The sequence below is a fragment of the Cynocephalus volans genome, chromosome 13, assembly GCF_027409185.1.
Source record: "Cynocephalus volans isolate mCynVol1 chromosome 13, mCynVol1.pri, whole genome shotgun sequence".
NCBI classification, from domain to species: Eukaryota; Metazoa; Chordata; class Mammalia; order Dermoptera; family Cynocephalidae; genus Cynocephalus; species Cynocephalus volans.
Genome location: NC_084472.1, coordinates 29,384,808 through 29,405,099, shown reverse-complemented (window position 1 = coordinate 29,405,099; position 20,292 = coordinate 29,384,808). Strand labels below are relative to the sequence as shown.

The window sequence follows — 20,292 nt, the reverse complement described above, 5'->3', positions numbered from 1 at the left end:
TCTGCACTTTTATCTATTGGATAATATTTCTATTTCATATTAATTTGTAGGATTTTATTACATACAAATGATTTACTTTTTGATCTCATTTATGGGTTTCAAATACGTCTTCCAGTTTAGTATTTTGCTTATGGCATCAAAAAAATTGGGATTATCTGTATTACTTGCTGATATTTTATAAAAATGGTAATTTTATCATTTTCTCACTGTGCTTTCTTCTGCTTTAAACTACCATACCCTTTCTAAAGAAACCTCTATATTTGGAATGTGTTTTCTACTTACCAGATAAGGGGCTGGCTGGTTAGCTCAGTTGGTTAGAGTGCAGCCTTGTAACACCAAGATTAAGGGTTCAGTTCCCTGAACCTGCCAGCTGCCAAAAATAAAAAAATAAAAAAGACAAGGAAGAAATACAAGCAACATCTGTACACACATACAGATAGTGGATTATGTGATGTGTTTCACTGGTCTGGAGTAGCACTAGTCTTCTTTCTGGAGAATCATATGGGAACAAAGAACCCCAAGGCAGTTACAGTCCTTGGTATCTGGGAATTGGTCCCACGACCTGTCATGGATACCAAAATTCATAGATGCTCAACTCTCTCATAAAATGCTGTAGTATTTGTGTAAAACATATGTGCATTCTCTTGCATACTTTAAATCATCTCTAGATTACTTATAATACCTAATACAATGTAAATGCTATGTAAATAGTTGCTACATTTTATTGTTTAGGGAATAACTACAAGAAAAAATATTCTGTACATGTTCAGTACACATGCAATTATTTTTCCAAATATTTTTAGTTTGCAATTGGTTGAACCTATGGATGCAGGAACTCACCAATACCGAGAGTCAGCTTTGCTTCTCTTTAAATTAACTGCTTGTTTTTCTAAGCTGCAGTTTCCTCCATTTTACCTATAAGACTGAGGGCTGTAATAACTTTGATATTTTCACTTCTCTTATCTTTTTTTTTTCTGTCTTTCATCTCTGTAATCCAAATAAAAAGTTTTATTTTAAATCATATATAAATCATTTTTCTCTTCATTCCTTTCCCTTGGAAACAGACATACTACTGGTGAATTTTTTAATCACTATTTACTTAATATCTAAATGGTACCTGTTAAAAATTGGGGAGTTGCCTTGGGATGGGAGAAATTTTAGGAATAGATAAATTCCATTGATTCATCCTATTAAGTCAGAAGCCAATTTAAATATAATTTAAAATATAATTTTCTTTTCAATGTAGGTAAAATCAACTGTGTTTTTCTCTTAGGAGAGAGATAGAAAATCTTAAAGATCTATATCTTCACTATGTTTCATCAATACAAAATATTCATGTTACTATTGAGGAGAATGAAGTGGCAGTGACTGAAGTCTTGAAGGAAACAAGGTCATCATCAAAAGAATTATCTAGTTTATCAAGAACAGTGAGTTTTTCATGCTTTAAAATGAAATACTGATTATAGTTTTGAGCTATGACTAGTAAAACTCTCTGTCAATAATTAAGTAGTATTTAGTCAATTTTCTGTCTATATTGGTTTTCTATATTCACTATAGTAAAAGGAAATAATAAGACAGTAGAAAGAAATGATAGTATGGTAAAAGGAAATAATCTACAAATTCCTTTGCCAATTTGCATTCCTACCTAGAGCTAAAAATACGTTCTTTGGGAGCTAACCAGTTAGCTCAGTTGGGTAGAATGCTGTGCTGATAAACACCAAGGTACAGGGTTCAATCTCTGTACACACCAGGTATCAAAAAAAAAAAAAAAGTCAAAAAAGGTGTTCTTTTGCCACTTTCTACTATAAGGCTTTTTAATTGTATCTCATTATGGTTTGTTTATTAATTCATAGTTATTAATAGGATTGAACATATTTTAATGACTTTGGAGGGGTCATTTGTATTTCCTTTTCTGTGAAAAAGCTGTTCATGATTTTCCCCCACATATTGAGTGACATTTGTCTCTTTGCTAATTTGTAAGAATTTGTTATGTATTATGGATACTAAACAATTTGGAGTTGCATATGTTAAAAATATCTTCACCCAGTCTCCTTTCATTTCTTTATGGTAAGTTCTGATGAAGAAAAGTTTCCAATTTAATGCAGTATAAATTAGAAATACTTTGAGTTTTTTACTTTTCTGAACTTGTTTAAGAATTTTTTCCTACCTGGACGTCATAAAAATATTCTCTGACATTTCATTCTAAATATTTTTGAATTCTGTTTTTCATATTTACATGATACTTCTGGATGAAACTGTTTGCAATGTTCAAAATTGAGGGTTTTTTCCCCCTCCTTATTCTATCTTCTATTTACAAGTTTAGAAGTAATAAACTATTTCTAAAATTTTGGAATGCATAATTCACTTGCCAGATGTGAAGCATAATCAATATGAAATTAATTTATGGATACCATGTGAAGTGAGATTACATTTATTTTTTTCCTAATAAACAAAACAATTGTTACAATACAATTTACTGATGTGTCTTTCTCTGTATATTAATACTCAGTGCTATGTCTCTCACATCTTAGGCTTCCAGATCTGTGTGGATCTCTTTTTCTATTCACTTTTACTTTGGTCTACTAGGCAATCTTTACCTCAACACTCCATGTTTACATTACAAAATCCCTTATAAATTTTGATTATCTATTATGGTGAATCCTCCAAATCTTATATTCCTTCATAAATTCTAGGCTATTCTTGATCCTTGCCCTTCCATGTAAATTTCAGCATTATTTTGTTTATTATCTTCAGAAATTTTTTTGGAATTATTGTTGGAACTGCATTTATTCATGGATTACTTGGGGGAGAAAAAAAATTATTATGATAGAAATCTCTAAACATACCCATGATCTATCTCTACATTTATTTAGGTAGTTTTTCTAACCTGGACCTCAACCAGTTTTCTTGGAACTTTCTAGAAGGCAGACTCTGTCTTTGAAAAACCAGTCTGTAATCAGTCTTAGACAAATTAATGCTTCCATCTTCACTGAATTTTAAAGTTGTTCTTTAAAGTTAACTTTTAATGTAATTCTGGTAAGTTCATAAAAGTGAACTTTTTTTTTTTTGACTCTGTAGTATATTTATTATAGGCTCACAAACACTGGGGAGGAAAGTCCTTTTGCAGAAGCTTTGATACTTAACCCTCAACAGGTGTAATCTTATTTTATTTTTAAGTCTTTCAGACACATTCAAAATTCCATAAGAATGAAAAGCTCAAGTCACATATACAAGAAATTATTTCATTTGCAATGAAATATTTACAAATGCAAAATATTCCTCTCATCAACCATTTGTTTTTTTCACTTTCCCTTACTTGTCTCAATCTTGAAATTGCTCTTTGAAATAAATAATACATTGAGTCCTTTTTTTATATTATTGTGACAGTTTCCTCTGATTTCACAACATCAAACAGAGTGCGTCTTCTGAATATGCATGTTTGAATGAGGGCCAGGAAAGACCCTAATTAAACAGTTCAGGTTAAATAAATTGTCATCCAGCCACACAATGGAATCCTATGCAGCTGTTTAAAGTGAGAATGTAGATCTATGTTAATGCCATGGAAACAGGTTCATGATATATTATGTGGAGAAAACAAGTTACAAAACAACATGTATATATAATTTCTATAAAATACATATACAGATGATATGTAAGTGATAGAAACATGAAAGAGAGAGATGCAGAGAAACATGCATAGATGACTAGACACCAAAACATTAGTACACTTTGTCCTGGATAATAGGATTATGAATATTGCTATTTCCTTTTACATCCTTGTCTGTGTTTTTTTTAAATTTAATTTAATTTTATTTTATCAATATACAATGTGATTGATTTTTGTGTCCCTTTACCAAATCCTCCCTTACCCCTCCCTCTCCCTCTTCCTGCCCATCAACATCACATCTGTTTGCTTCTCTTAACTTCAAGGAATTGTGATTGTTGTGTCTTCTTCCCACCCCCTGCCCCTGTTTGTCTGTGTACTTATTTATTTTTAGCTCCCACAAATAAGTGAGGACATGTGGTATTTCTCTTTCTGTACCTGACTTATATCACTTAATGTAATTTTTTCTAATTCCATCCATGTTGCTGTGAATGGTAGTATTTCATTCTTTTTTATGGCAGAGTAGTATTCAATTGTGTAGATATACCACAGTTTCCTTATCCATGCATCTGATGGACATTTGGGCTGGTTTCAACTCTTGGCTATTCTAAATAGTGCTGCAATGAACATTAGAGTACAGGTATCCCTTGGATATGATGATTTCCATTCCTCTGGGTATATGCCCAGCAGTGGAATAGCTGGATCATATGGTAAATCTGTCTGCAATTGTTTGAGCAACCTCCAAACCATTTTCCATAAAGGCTGCAGAATTCTGCATTTCCCACCAACAGTGTAGGGGAGTTCCTTTTCCCCTGCAACCTTGCCAGCATTTATCATTCATAGTCTTTTGGATATTAGCCATCCTAACTGGAGTGAGATAGCATCTCAGTGTGGTTTTGATTTGCATTTTCCGAATGCTGAGTGATGTTGAGCATTTTTTCATGTGTCTTTTGCCCAATCCTACATCTTCCTTTGAGAAATGCCTGTTTAGCTCCTTTGCCCATTTTTAATTGCATTACTTGTTTTTTTGGCTGTAAAGTTGTTTCAGTTCCTTGTATATTCTGGATATTAATCCTTTGTGAGATGTATATTTTGCAAATATTTTCTCCCACTTCATTGGTTATCTTTTAACTCTGTTAATTATTTCTTTTCCTGTGTAGAAGGTTTTTAGTTTGATATAATCCCATTTATCTTTTCTTTGGTTGCCCGTGCTTTGGGGGGCGTGTTCATGGAGTCCGTGCCCAGTCATACTTCCTGGAGCATTTCCCCTGTTTTCTTTAAGGAGTTTTGTTGTTTCAGGGTGTATATTTAATTCTTTAATCCATTTGAGTTGATTTTTGTATATGGCGAGAGGTATGGGTCTAGTTTCATTCTCCTGCATATGGATATCCAGTTTTCCCAGCATCATCTGCTGAAGAGGCAGTCTCTTCCCCAGTGTATAGACTCAGTACCTTTGTCAAAGATCAGATGGCTGTAGGTGTGTGGGTGGATTTCTGGATTCTCCATTCTATTCCATTGATCTGTGTGTCTATTTTTATGCTAGTACCATGCTGTTTTGGTTATTATAACTTTGTAGTACAGTTTAAAGTCAGGTAGTGTTATGCCTCCAGCTTTATTTACTTTTGCTAGGGATTATTTTGGCTATGCATGGTCTTTTGTTATTCCATATAAACATTAGGATAATTTTTTCCATTTCTGCAGAAAATGTCAATGGAATTTTGATGGGGATTGCATTGAATTTGTATATCACTTTGGGTAGTATGGACATTTTCACAATGTTAATTCTTCCAATCCAAGAGCATGGGATATCTTTCCATCTTCTTGTGTCCTCTTTAATTTCTCTCAGCAGTGGTTTGTAGTTCTCATTGTAGAGATTTTTCATATCCTTGGTTAACTTTATTCTTAAATATTCTATTTTTCTGGTGGCTATTGTAAATGGGCTAGCTTTCTTGATTTCTTTTTCTGCATGTTCGCTATTGGAGTATAGAAATGATACTGATTTTTGTGTGTTGATTTTGTATCCTGCTACTGTGCTGAAATCATTTATCAACTCTAAGAGTTTTTTTATAGAAGCTTTTAGGCTATTTGATATATAGGATCATGTCATCTGCAAACAGGGACAGTTTGACTTCATCTTTTCCAATCTGGATGCCCTTTATTTCCTTCTCTTCTCTGATTGCTCTGGCTAGTACTTCCAACACTATGTTGAATAGGAGTGGTGAGAGTGGGAATCTGTGTCTAGTTCCTGTTCTTAAGGGAAAAACTTTCAGCCTTTCCCCGTTCAGAATGATATTGGCAGTGGGCTTATCATATATGGCTTTAATTATTTTGAGATACTTTCCATTTATACCTAACTTATAGAGAGTCTTTATCATGAACGCATATTGAATTTTGTCAAATGCTTTTTCAGTGTCTATGGAGATGATCATATGGTCTTTGTCTTTGATTTTATTGATGTGGTGTATCACGTTTATTGATTTGCATATGTTGAACCAACCTTTCATCCCTGGGATGAATCTCACTTGATTATGGTGTATAATTTTTCATATGTGTTGCTGTATTCTTTTAGCTAGTATTTTATTGAGGATTTTTGCATCTATATTCATCAAGGATATTGGCCTGTAGTTTTCTTCTTTTGTTGTATCTTTGTCTGGTTTTGGTATCAGGATGATGTTTGCTTCATAGAATGAGTTTGGGAGAATTGCCTCTGTTTCAATCTTTTGGAATAGTTTGTAGAGAATTGGTGTCAATTCCTCTTTGAAGATTTGGCAGAATTCTGCAGTGAACCCATCTGGTCCAGGACTTTTCTTTGTTGGGGGCCTTCTGATAACACCGTCAGTCTCTTTTATTGTTATTTTTCTGTTCAGATTTTCTATATCTTCTTGGCTCAGCTTTGGTAGTTTGTGTGTGTCCAGAAATTTATCCATTTCCTCCAGATTTGCAAATTTGTTGGCATATAGTAATTTATAGTAGTCTCTAATGATTTCTTGTATTTCTGAGGTATCAGTTATAATATCACCTTTTTCATTTCTGATTTTTGTTATGTGAGTATTCTCTCCTCTTTTTCTAGTTAGCCTTGCTAATAGTTTGCCAATTTTATTTATCTTTTCAAAGAAACAACTTTTTGATTCATTGATCTTCTGTATCATTTTTTGGGTTTCTATTTCATTAAGTTATGTTCTGATCTTAATGATTTCTTTCTGTCTGCTAACTTTGAGTTTGGATTGTTCTTGTTCTTCTAGTTCTTTAAGGTGACGTATTTGGTTGTTTACTTGCCATCTTTCCATTCTTCTGAAGTAAGCATTTAATGTGATAAATTTCCCCCTTAGTATTGCTTTGGCAGTATCCCACAGGTTTTGGTATGATGTATCACTGTTTTTATTAATTTCAATAATTTTTTTGATTTCCTGTTTAATTTCTTCTTGGACTCATATGTCATTAAGTAGAATGCTGTTTAGTTTCCATGTGTTTGTATAGTTTTCAGAATTTCATTTGTTATTGATTTCTAATTTTAATCCATTGTGGTCTGAAAAAATACATGGGATAAATCCAATTTTTTTGAATTTGTTGAGACTTGATTTGTAACCTAACGTGATCTATCCTGGAGAATGTTCCATGTGCTGATGAGAAGATGAATTATTCTGAGGTTGTTGGATGGAATGTTCTGTAGATATCTGACAGGTCCAATTGGTCTAAAGGGTTGTTTAGGTCTTGTGTTTCTCTGCTGATTCTTTGCCTAGATGGTCTGTCCAATATTGAGAGTGGGGTGATCAGGTCCCCTCCTATTATGGTATTAGTGTCTATCTCATTCTTTAGGTCTAAATAGTGTTTGCTTTGTAAATCTGGCTGCTCCAACATTGGGTGCATATATATTTATGATTGTTATGTCTTCTTGATGGATAAATCCTTTTATCATTATATAGTGGCCTTCGTTATCTATTTTTATGGTTATTGGTTTAAAGTCTAGTTTGTCAGATATAAGAATAGCTACTCTGGCTTGTTTTTCATTTCTATTTGCCTCGTATATCTTTTTCCATCCTTTCACTCTTAGTCTATATGTGTCTTTACAGGTGAGGTGAGTCTCTTGTAGGCAGCATATCATTGGGTACACCTTTTTAATCCAGTCAGTCTGTATCTTTTGATTGGGAAATTTAATCCTTTTATGTTAAGAGTTGTTATTGAAAGGTGTTGATTTATGTCTAGCATTTTATTTATTTTTTGTTTGGATGTCTTAAGTATCTTTTGTTCCCTTCTTTCTGATTTACTGTTTGTCTTCTGTATTTGTTGGTTTCTTTGGGGGGTAGATAACTTTTTTTTTCTCTTTATTGTTAGCATTTTTATTTTACTAGTGGGTTTTGATTATTCTTGAGTATTTATGGCAGTGGTGGTTGTTTTTCAGGTACTAAACCCAGTACTCCCCTGAGAATTTCTTGTGAGGCTGTTCATGTGGTATTGAACTCCTGCAGTTTTTGTTTGTCTGAGAAATACACTACTTGTCCTTCATTTCAGAAGGATAGCCTTGCTGGGTAAAGTATTCTTGGCTGGTATTCTTTGTCTTTTAGTATTTTGAATAAATCAGCCCATTCTTTTCTGGCTTTTAGGGTTTGTGATGAAAAGTCTGATGTTAGTCTGATAAGGGCTCCCTTATAGGTGACTTGATGCTTCTCTGTTGCAGCTTTTAAGATTCTCTCTTTGTCTTTGAGTTTTGCCAATTTGACTATAACATTTCTTGGAGAGGACCTTTATGAGCTGAATATGTTTGGGGATCTTTGAGATTCCTGAATCTGAAGATCTGTGTCTTTCCCTATACCGGGGAAGTTTTCTGCCACTATTTTGTTGAATATGTTTTCACTGTAATATCCTTTTTCATCCCCTTCTGGAATACCCATGAATCGGATATTTGAGTGCTTAAGGTTGTCTGTTATCTCCCTTAGAGTTTCTTCCATGTTTTTAATTCTTTTTTTTTTGTTCACCTGTGTTATTTCAAACAGCCCATCTTCCAGGTCAGAAATTCTCTCATGTTCTAGCCTTCTGGTTAAATTCTCTGTTGTGTTTTTTATTTCATTGAATGAATTCTTCAGCTCTGAAAGCTCTGCTACATTCTTTTTCAGGGCATTGATTTCCTTGTACATTTCTTCTTTCAGGTCCTGTATACTTTTCCTCATTTCATCATGTTGTCTAGCTGAGTTTTCTTGTATCTCATTTAGTTTCCTTAGAATTAATGCTCAAAATTCCTTGTCAGACATTTCGAGGACTTCTTGTTTTATAGGATCTAGAGCTTGAGAGTTATTATTACCCTTTGGTGGTGTACTTTCTTGATTTTTTATATTTCTGGTATCTTTCCTTTGGTATTTAGTCATTGCGGCAGGGGATTTCATGATCCACTCATTCGACCCTATTGTCTGGCTAGGATCCTGTCAGGACTGCCAATTTGGCATGGCTGCCTCAGTGCCTGTGGGTGGAAAGCTCGGGCCGCAGGGACTGGGCAGGGCTGGAAGTCCTGCAGCGGAGCCTACCTGTTCCCATGTGGGTGGCTCGGGGCCCTGAGGGTCTGGGGTCTTTAAGGCCTCTCTGGGTGGCATGCACTCCCCTGGGCTGGGGAGGGGAGGTCCCACGGCGCTGCCTACCTGCTCCAGTGGCATGAGTGCCTCTGGGCACATGGTCCCCGCTGCTCTCAGGCCTCTCTCCTTGTCTGTGTTTTAGATATGGATGCTGGGAAGTCCAAGGTCAGGAGGCCCACATCTGGTGAGGTCCTTCTTGCTGTCTTGTCCCACAAGTTTAATTCTCTCCACATTTTCCTATCAAGAAACAAGAAAACAGTTTCTGAGGCTGGGGGTCCAAAGACCATCTGGTGGAGGCGAAATGGACCCAGGGGTCTCACACTGCAAGATGGTGGAAGCAGAAGAGCTAGAAGTGAACTTTAATATGGTAGAAAGTGTTTACAAATTTTAATAGCTTAATATGTGTCCTAATATATGGGCAATTTTCACAAATATTTCATTTTGAAAAAATATTTTCTCTGATGTTGGCATACAATTCTAAGTAAGTTCGTTTTGCCAACTGTGCTAATTGCAGTATTGAAATTTTTCATATTTCTTTTCTTTTTAAAAATTTTTTGGCAGAGGATTGGTATGGGGATCTTGGTGCTATTGATACTGCACTCTAATGAAGTGAGCTAACCAGCCAGCCTATATTTCTAATTTATTTCCCAACTAGTTTATCAATTACTGTGAGAAGAGTATTAAAGTATCTCAGTAAGATAATGGATTTTTCTATTACCTTTTTCATTTTGTCTGTCCATTTTTTGCCTTATATAATTTGAAGCCATAATTTTAGATAAAACTAAGTAGAGCATATTTAGAACTGAGCTTTTGTTCGCTATTATACTATCTTTTATTTATAATTTTTGAAGTTATAAAGTATTAATAGAATTTTTGGAATGTATATTTCACTTGCCAGATATGAAGCATTATGAACATCTTTAAGTTCTTCCTGAACAGTCTAAGGACCTTATGATCCTTTCCTGACATACATTCCATTTCCCATCATTTTATGCCTGTCTTATTTACTAATTCCTGTATTAAGATAATTTGTTACTAATTTACACAATAAATGTTTGTTTATATTTTTCCCAGGTTAACATTTTCCATATGAGTCTTTCTGCTTATCAGATCTTCCTAATTGGCATTATATTTTTCTTGTTGCTAAACTACCTTTTACAAACCTCCTTAGTATGATTCTAGATTTGAGATTCTCAAAATTTTGTTTTTTTTAATTTTTATTTTCATTTTAAAATATCTTTATTTTGTTCTCATTCATGCCATGTAGGGAATATGCATCTGAATTAATATGAGAATGACTTACACTGCTGCAAATGGGGTAGGATCCACAAATAGACAAGGCTGAAAACAGTAAACTAAAAAAACCCAAAAACCACTAAACTGTAAAAACACTGGCCTGAAGTACTAGAGGGGATGAGATAGGACGAATGAGTTGTAAAAACTAATATTAAATGGAGAGCAATAAAAGTCTTTCTGCAATTTGTCTTTGTTTCTCTCTCCAGTGTCTTTCTTGCTACACGTTTCTCTCTTAACTCTTTTCTCTAGCTACTTGGAACAACTTGAAGGCCCCAGAATGTGTCATGTGCTTTCCTTCTTTCACTTCTTCATAAATACTGTTTCCTCTGACTATAATGGCTGTATTTGATTCTGTTCCTCCCCTCAATCCTACCATTGTCTGGCTGAATCCTCTTGTTTTAAATCTCAACTTGGGAGGAAAAAAAATCCTTGGTGAAATCATCTCCTCATTTTCTTTTGAACTCTGATTGCCCTCTGTGTTTATCTGTATACTGGTCACTCTATTGAAATCAATTATTACTTGCCTATTTCTACTTAGTCTATAAGGTTTTTAAGGGTGGGAGGTGCACTGTGACTTTTGTCTTATCTCTGTGTAATTTTCCCAGTGCCTGTCCCATATTAGGTACTCAATAAACCTTTGTTGAATAAGTGAGTGAGTCAATGAATAGATGGAAGAAGGAAGGAAGGAGGGAGGGAGGAAGGAAGGAAGGAAGGAAGGAAGGAAAGAAAGATAAATGGGTGGGGTGGGGTGAGGGGTCCTTTACCTTGTGAACCTGGAAAGAACTTGGTGAGTTGAAGTGTAAATGTAGCCATTTGCATAATCCTTGGTGATTTTAAAGAATGCATGCAGCTTTCTGTAATATATAATTTCTTGACAGGGACTACAGCAAGCACCAGGGAAGTATAGCACAGTCAACACATTTTTAAAAAATATATTATGTAGTGTTGTAAGATAGTTATAACCTCAATTTGCTAATTATGTTGAAATTTGTCTTCTATAAAACTATGACCATTAATAAAAATGTTCAAAGAGGGAAAATCTATTTACTAAGCCTACGATCTTCTTTTTTATTTCTTTGATTAGCTCTAAAGTGGCAAGTCTGCTCTTCCTTAATTTGATGTCATAACAAAATATTATTTTTGAAGAGAAATTGTGAATGTATTTATAAGGTTATTAATATTTTTCAATTATAGGAATCATTTGAGAACTATCATACTTTCTAGCGAAGATAAGGACAGGATGAAGTTTGGATATATTAATTTTTTTCTGCATTGTGCTCATTATAAAAACCTTTAAGCTAGATTTCCAAAGGGTGCATGCTAAGCACTCAATTTAAAGCAATGATGTGCATTATTGCTATGCATTATTTTTTGGTATGCAATTGAAACTTCTAGTTCAAGAGAAAAATAAAAGATTTGTGCTGCCTAATTGCACATACAATTTAACTGATTTTTTAAAATTTCAAGGCATATTGTCCTTCCAATTTAGTCTTTACCTCATTTACATATACGTTTCTCTAATATGTGTTGTCCTTGGATCTATGAAAACACATTTTTCCCTTTTCATTTCTATAAACAGTGGCTTGTGTGAACCAGAAAACATCTTGAAATTGGTTAAGTATGCTAAAATAATGTCAAGATCAAGTTCTTTTTAAATGTAAAAGTAAAGGTTTTCTATAAATCCATTTTCCAAGTTTATTTTTTTGTCTACTCCCATAGTTCAGAAATTAGAAGAAAAAAATTATTATCTGCAACCTGTAGTTTCTTGTGATATAAACAACCAGCCTTCTACATTTTATTTTATCATATGACATAATAAAAATGACTTTTAAAGATTTAGAAATATGTGATTTTTATATTTTATTGAACAAAGACAATGGCACACAAAATTATTTTTTGTAATTCAATTTCCAAATAAAGGTTGTAAATAAGTGGATTTCCTTTGTATGTAAGCTCGTGTTTTCATAATTTTTGATTATTTTTTTAGTAGAATGTTAACTTTTATTGCTAACATTGATTTATTTACTTTATAGCATGAATCTAAACACCATAAAACACCCATCCATCTATGCCTTCTGATTCATATTTTTGCCTCAAAGTCTTTCAAACTAAGCTATTTACTAATAAAAGTAGATGAGATGATAGTTATTATTAATACTAACAATTTACCAAATAGGAAACCAGCCTAGAGAGGCCGAGCGATTTTATTAGAGAAACAAAGCTGTTAAGTGGGAGAGCCAAACTACATACAATTTATTGGACTATGAAAACAATATTGTTTCATTATACAATATTTATGTGTTGTACAGATAAAATATGTTAACATATATAAGTACATATTCCTAATTTTCTCACCATAGAATTATAATCTCTTTTTATGTGTGTATTTAATTATGTGCCATATATAAAATATTAAATGACATCTGTGAAATAGGTTTTTATTATCATTTCTCTTATTTTAAAGAAGTGCTTAATGTTATCTAAGTGTTGATTTCAAATACATGCTAATTATCATGTTCAAGATTTTAAAAATATACTCAGGTTATAAAAGCTGTTTATTAGGAATGGATGTTGGCTTATAGAAAATGCTTCATGGGCATTTGTGAAGATTATTTTAAAGCCTTTCTCATTTGACCTATTGAAATCATGTATTATATTAATATTAAACCATTTTTTAATTCATCGGATGAACTCTGCTTGGTTATGGTTTATTGTTCTTCTAATTTACTGCTGAGTTTGATTTGCAAGTATTTTATTTAAGATTTTGCATTCATATTCATAAGTGAGTCTAGTCCAGTGTTCTCAATTTGTGCTATATTTGATAGATTTTCTTATCCGGATTTTGCTAGCTTTAAAAAATGAATTTTGAAGCTTTTCTTCTTCTCTTATTACCTGGAGAATATATATTTAAATAACTTTTTCTTGAAACTTTGATAGAACACCTTGGGGAAAATACAACTGGCTTTTTTTTCCTTATTGTTCAAAGTATTATTTTATTTGTCATGGGCAACTATTTTATCACATGATTGTCTTATCAGGGTATATGTTTCTTCTTGAGATTAACTGGTAATTTTTTAATGGCCTAGGAAATAATCCAAATGGATTAAGATTTTTAAAGCTATTACCAGAGTATGATACAGGATGCTCTCATACACTTTTGCTCTATCTTCTATCTAATTATATGTTATTTTTCACTTTTTAAATTTGATTTTGAAATTTCTAAAAATTGATTTAAAAAAGAAATGGCTTATGGATTTAATAATTCTACAATTTTCTGACCTCTAATATGTTAATGTGTGCTTTTATAGTTATAATTACCTTCTTGCTTCTTTAGGCCTGTTTTGTTTCTTTTTACTTTTCACTTTCCTATTTTGAATGCTTAATGTTTATATATGTATGTATGTATGTGTACCTATATGCATATGTATGTGTATATTTTAGTTCTTTCCCCAAGAGCTACAGGTATGTCTCTTGTTATACTTTGTGGCAAACTCCTTGAAAGGCATTTCAGTATTCACTATCTCCAATTTCTCTCCTTGCATTGTCACTTAAGATCATTCCAGTCAGGCTCTTTTCATTAAATGCCACTGCAATTGCTATTAATGGATCCTGTTTTTCTCCTTACAACCCTCATAAAATCCGATGGGATTCCTTACAAAAACTATGACCTAAAATTATTGTAAGGTATGTTTTAAATGGAATAAATACTTAATGTACATTTCTCAAAGTTCAGAATAGACTCCAGTAAGTAGAAGAAAATATTGATCTATGATCTCACCATCCAGATGTAGTCATTGTTAATATTTTGTTGTATAGAAACACATGGGCATTATAGTATATTTAAAAACTGATATTATAATGTGTGTAGAGTAATCAATGGCATGTTTCTCCTTATATATATAAAAATTTATTTCAGTATCATTTATGTTTTATGATGTAATTTTAATGGCTTGAGAGTTTCTTAAACCCTTGTTGTTGAATATTTAGGATGTTTTCAATTTTTAAGTATTATAAACAAAGCCATAATAAATATCTCTAAAACTTTAAAATTTAACAAAGCTATTCATTATAACAAAAATAATATTGTGATGAAGAATAATGAAACTTGAATTATGGTGTAATACCGGAAGCACAGGTAAGAATCATATGCCTTATCCTTCTGCTAAGGTTTAAATTATTTGCCAGCATTTTCACATTTTCCAAAATTCTTAAAACTTTAACTTTGTCTTTTTTCTTTTTTTAATCCTCTTGGAAATAATTTTAAACTTACAGAAAAGTTGCAAAGCAGTGCAATAACTGTGCCTTTTTTTAATTCACTTTTTAGCTGGCATTTCCATTAATTGAATTTATTGGCTTTCACATCATTAATCTTGTAGAGTTACAAGAGACTTGTGCCATTGTCTGTTAAAACTTATATGGTAACTTCTTCACAATTTAAGACCTGCGTTTGTTCTGTACTTTTTACCTAACTGTATAAATTTAAATGTAATTGGTATTAGCATCTCTGATTAGTTTCTCTGAGTGTAAAAGAATATTTGAACATCACTTTAAACTTAAAAACTACGTAATAACTCTTGGTAGTTATATTGCTTAAATCTAGAGGGTTCTTTCAATATAATTTTCAATTTAATTTATTTATTCCTTAGGATAAAAATTTCTTGATTTTGCCTTAGGCAAATATTATCTGTATTGTAAAAGAGATAGATTTTGGAAATTTTATAATTGATTTCAGTGAAGTGGAGGGCTAAAAAAACTTACTGTCATTGCAATAAAGAGCACATATTTAAAATTACTATTGTTTTGTATGCATTTGGTGCCATAAGATTAACTCTTAGATGGGTCTATCCATTACGATTTTATAAATATTATCTTTCTGTACTTTCCAGTTGTTTTCTTGTACTCTACAGTCTGCTTTTAGATATAATTCCTAAAATTTACAGTATTTAAATACTGTAAATATTGTTTACTTACAATAATATTCTTTAAAGATAAAAGTGTTGCAAGGTTGTAAATGTAATCATATTCTTGTTGCTGTGTTCGATTTGTGTATGATAGAGGAAAAGCTTATATTCTATATATCGGTGTTAAAATTTTAATTAATATGTTTGGGCATAATTTATACTTATTATTCAATCAGCATTGAAGTTCCTGTTAGAAGGGTGTGATTCACAGTTTCCTTAAACTAGAGGGCCTCAAGGAAACTTAAAGATGTTGCCTTTCAGCCATCTCAGTGTAGCTTAAAATAGACAAGTGATTACCTCAAAATGGTTTGTGGATCTGGCTTCTGTCTAATGGGGTGAATAGATATAAATATTGGGGTTACTGGAAGTTCATAATTTGTTTCTTTAGTTTCAAAGGTCCAAAGATAAAAACGGAATTGTATTACACCTTTTTTATACCAGTATGAATTATATGTATAGCTTTCTCTGCACATGATTTAGATGACAAGATTTGGGACATTAGAGATAAGAATATTTAGATAAAATTTTGGGCCTTGGGTTGAGATTTGCAGGAACTCTAAGGAGGTGAATGTATTTTGCATGTGAGTAGGAAGTGGATCATAGGGCCCAGGGGGTGAAACTATGGTAGCAGAATTTGGGATCTCATGGAATTTCCCTGTGGTGTTCATATTGAAGTAAATACGTTTTTATTTTTATTAGCTATTCAAATTGCTTTGAATAAAATAATTTTTTAATTTCAAAGATTACTATTCATGATATGATTATAGATATTCCAATAATTAACATTTTCAAAGTAGTTATTTATATTAGGAAAGGAATTAGTAAATAATACTGGTGATTCCATGGATTTTATTGCTGAGTGCAGGGCTAAAGTAACAGTACTTATCCAAAAATTGCAGATAACAAGAATTACACATGCAGTGCTTAAAATGTGCTCATAAATGCTTCATAAATTCATTTACTGAGCCTTCCACAAACACTTATCAGAGGCATTGGTGGTACAGAAAATGAATTTTGACCCTCAGATACTAAATTTTTATGTTTATTTTTTATTCTTCCCATTGAAAAACACATTGGAGAACCACTGCTAGAGACTGATGATTGTATGTGAAATATGTATAATTTTATGCATCAGAGATACCACATCTGAAGCTGGAAAGCAAATTAGAAACTGGTATTGGAGCTATCTCTTATTTTTGCCCTTCTGCAGACCCAATCATAAATACGTGGTTAAAAATGAGGATTTTTAAGAGTAGAGGTGAAGATGCTAGTAAAGAACATGATGGAATCAGTTACCTGTGTTTTAGATAGGTATGACGTCCAAATTAGTGTATTTCCTAAAAAATTCTTTATTAATGTTTCAAAAGTATGAGCTGAAAAGAAATAAATTAGTGTGAAAGTAACTCAAATTCATTCAAATTTCAGATTTTATAAGCTGGTGAAGAAAATAAACCAATTTTAGTATGTGTGTTAGGGTTTGTAACAATATCAAGTATGAAATAATCCAAAATCAAGTGTCATGTTGAAACACAAAAAAATACTTTACAAACCCATCAAAATTTCAAGTCTAGTAAAAACCTATATGCAGAGTGACATAGAATGAAAACACTAAGTCCTTAGAACCATCTTTTTAGCATTACATTGAATTTCAGAGCCAAGATCTCCTAAAGCAGATAGGAAGGCATTTATCAAGCCCACTACCAAAGAAATGGTGACAGTAAGGTTCAGGAATATAGCAAACAAAATGATTCATTAAGTGCCTATGTCAAATTAACACAATTCATCTTGTACTCATAGATGTAACCAAAATTAAAATAATTATTATTTATAGTATTTAAAAGTTGATATAATTCACTGCAAACTGGTCAGTTCTTTGATACTGTGAATAAATAAAGAAATTTTAAACTTATTGATGAAATTTTGAGAAACAGTAGCAATCCTAGAATGCATGTTTTTGGTTGAGCACAAATAATGCTAATGCCATGGTCAGAGAAAAAGAAAATAGTTTGTTCTATATATTCAAACAAATGCTGAAAAAGCAAAATCTAACGCTCTGTTGTATTCATAGAAAAGCTATCATAAACAGAGATACAGAGATTTTGAGAGATGCATCATGAAGCTGTTAAAATTATCCCTCTTATTAGTTCAAATTATCACATACTCATATAATCTTTCAGATTTGTGAGTGATTAATAATTGTTCTTTAATTCTGGTATTCCTGAAAATTCTTCACTATTCATTTTGCAAAAAGGACTTCAGGTTTTTCTGGGAGACAAATTCAGGCTTCTAGAGGGCTTCTATGATTGGGAACTACATTTAAAATTAGGATATTCTGCAAAGATATTTTCTCATAAAAAATCTAAAATTTCCTAATACAAATTTTAAGTAAAATTCTGCACTAAAGAAAAAAATAAATTCAGCAAAACTGAAGCCATAGAAGGCATCCTTTAATTATGTCAAGCTGGATGTGTCTCATTGTCTCAAAAACTTGGTTACAACTTTATCTGAGGAACACATTCAAAATATACTCACTATTTAAAAGCTTGATTAGCAGTTTTTTCATGGTTATTTCCCCAACATAATAGTAATAATGGGTGGGTAAGAAAGCTTGCATGTCCCTTTGCTGTTGTACAAAGGAATTTGTCAGTTTCTGAAGAACAAATTCTGAAAAATATTTCAAAGGCTTTTTAGAACAAAAATGTATTAAAAATCTATTTTCATTTGAGTCAGAAATTAAGTTTAATGTTCAGTTATCTTGGAAAATTATTAAATGTAAAGGTAAATTATCTTATAATTCATTAAACCTCCTATCTTAAAGTTATAACAGTGACCCAAATACTTAATTCCTGACCACAAACTGTTGAGTTCTTCCAAGAGAAATATATTTTGTATTTCGTTTGGTAAATTGAAAGCATTTAGTACTACTTGTATTTTATTTTTACTTGTTCATGTCATAAAGTTGTTTTCATTTCATTTATTTTATAGTTACTTTCTCTTTATGGCATATCATACTGGACTTGAATTTACAAAAATAACAGTTTCCTTTTAAAAATAATTTAAATAAGCAAGTGAGTTGACATAAAAATTATTAAATACATAATAGTGCAAGTAGTATGCTATGTGAATATGACTAAGATAATAAAGAGAGTTCTAAAATTGTTTGGAAAATAATGTCCCATTGAATTATTTGCTTTTATCATTAATTTTAGGATCTTATTGCATCTTAAGCATTTGGTCTTTTATTTTTACATGTATAGTTCAGTAGATTATAGTATATTCAAAAGGTTATGCAACCCTAATTGCTATCTAATTTTAGAATATTTTCACTATTACAAAAAGAAATCCTGTACCTATTAGCTGTCACTCCCAATTCCTTCCTCCCCCCAGCCCATGGCAACCAACTAAGTACTTTCCGTCTTTATAGATTTGCTTCTTCTGGACATTTTATGTAAATGTAGTCATACAACATGTGGCCTTTTATGTCAATTAAATAATGTTTAATGCTCATTAGATGAATGATTTGAAAATATTTTATTTGTCTCTGTGTGGTGCCTTTTCACTTTTTTGATACTATCCTTAAAGTCCAGAATATTAAAATTTTCAAGGTTCTCTTTTGTATTATATGTGATTTTATTTTTATCCATTCATAAGTCAGTGAACCTTCTGGCTATTTCTACATATTGGAAATTAAAAATAATGCTGATATTAACACTCATGTACAAGTTTTTGTGTACATGTATTTTTATTTTTGTTAGTTGTATATATAAGGGTGAAATTGCTGGCTCATATGGTAATTCTATTGTTAATATATTGAGGAACTGCACAACTGTTTTCCAAAGTCACTGCAACATTTTATATTGCCACCAGCAATTTGTGAGAGTTTCAATTCCTCTACACCCTCGACAACAATTGGTTTTAACTGTTACATTTAGACCTTTGATCCAATTTCAGTTAATTTTTGTATATGGTGTAAAGTAGGGGTCCAAATTAATTTTTATATGTGGATATTCAGTATTTCCAGCAGCATTTTTTGAAGACACTATTTTCCCCCGTTGATTGTCTAGACACCTTTGTTGAGAATCAATTGGCCATCGATGTTGTATGAATTTATGTCTGGACTCTCAATTTCATTCCATTGGTTTATATGTCTTTCCATATGCCAGTACTACAATATCTTCATTACTGTAGCTTTGTAGTATGCTTTGAAATTGAAAGTGTGGGTCCTCCAATTTTGTTCTTTTCAAGATTTTTTTGGCTATCCTAGGACACGAGTTTTCATACAAATTTCAAGATTTGCTTGTCAATTGCTGAAAAGAAGTGAACTGGTATTTTTAGGAGGAATTTTATTGAATCTCTAGATCACTGAGGGGAATAGCATTATCTTAATAATGTTAAGTTTTCTAATCCTTGAACACAATGTCTTTCCATTTATTTCGGGCTGTTTAATTTCTTTCAGCTATGTGTTATAGTTTTCAGTGTGTCTTGTACTGTTTAATAAAATGTATTCCTAAGAATTATATTCATTTTGATGCTATTGTAAATGAAATTGTTTGTGTAATTTCATTTTCATATTGCTCATTGCTAGTGTATAGAAATACCACCAAGTTTTGTGTGTTATTTTTGTACCCTTCACACTGCTAAACTTGTTCATCAAACTCTAGTAGTTGTTCTGGCTTTTTAAAAATAGATTCTTTAGTATTTCTATACACAGATCCTTTCATCTGCAAATACAGATGCTTTTACTTATTTCAAATCTGGAAGCCTGTTATTATTATTTTTTCTTGGCTACTTTGGCTAGAATGTCAAATACAATGTTAAAAAGAGAATGTGAGAATAAACATATTGGTATTCTACCTGATATTAGTGGGTA

At 32.1% G+C, this 20,292-nt stretch overlaps 1 protein-coding gene across 1 annotated transcript in view; it reads left to right on the top strand.

Moving 5' to 3' along the window:
- Positions 1-20,292, top strand: part of CCDC178 (coiled-coil domain containing 178) — a 452,087-nt gene that overhangs the window by 83,312 nt on the left and 348,483 nt on the right. Inside the window, exon 9 of the mRNA XM_063077500.1 lies at positions 1,274-1,427. Coding sequence (XP_062933570.1) covers positions 1,274-1,427 — 154 coding nt within the window. The remainder of the gene's footprint in view (positions 1-1,273; positions 1,428-20,292) is intronic.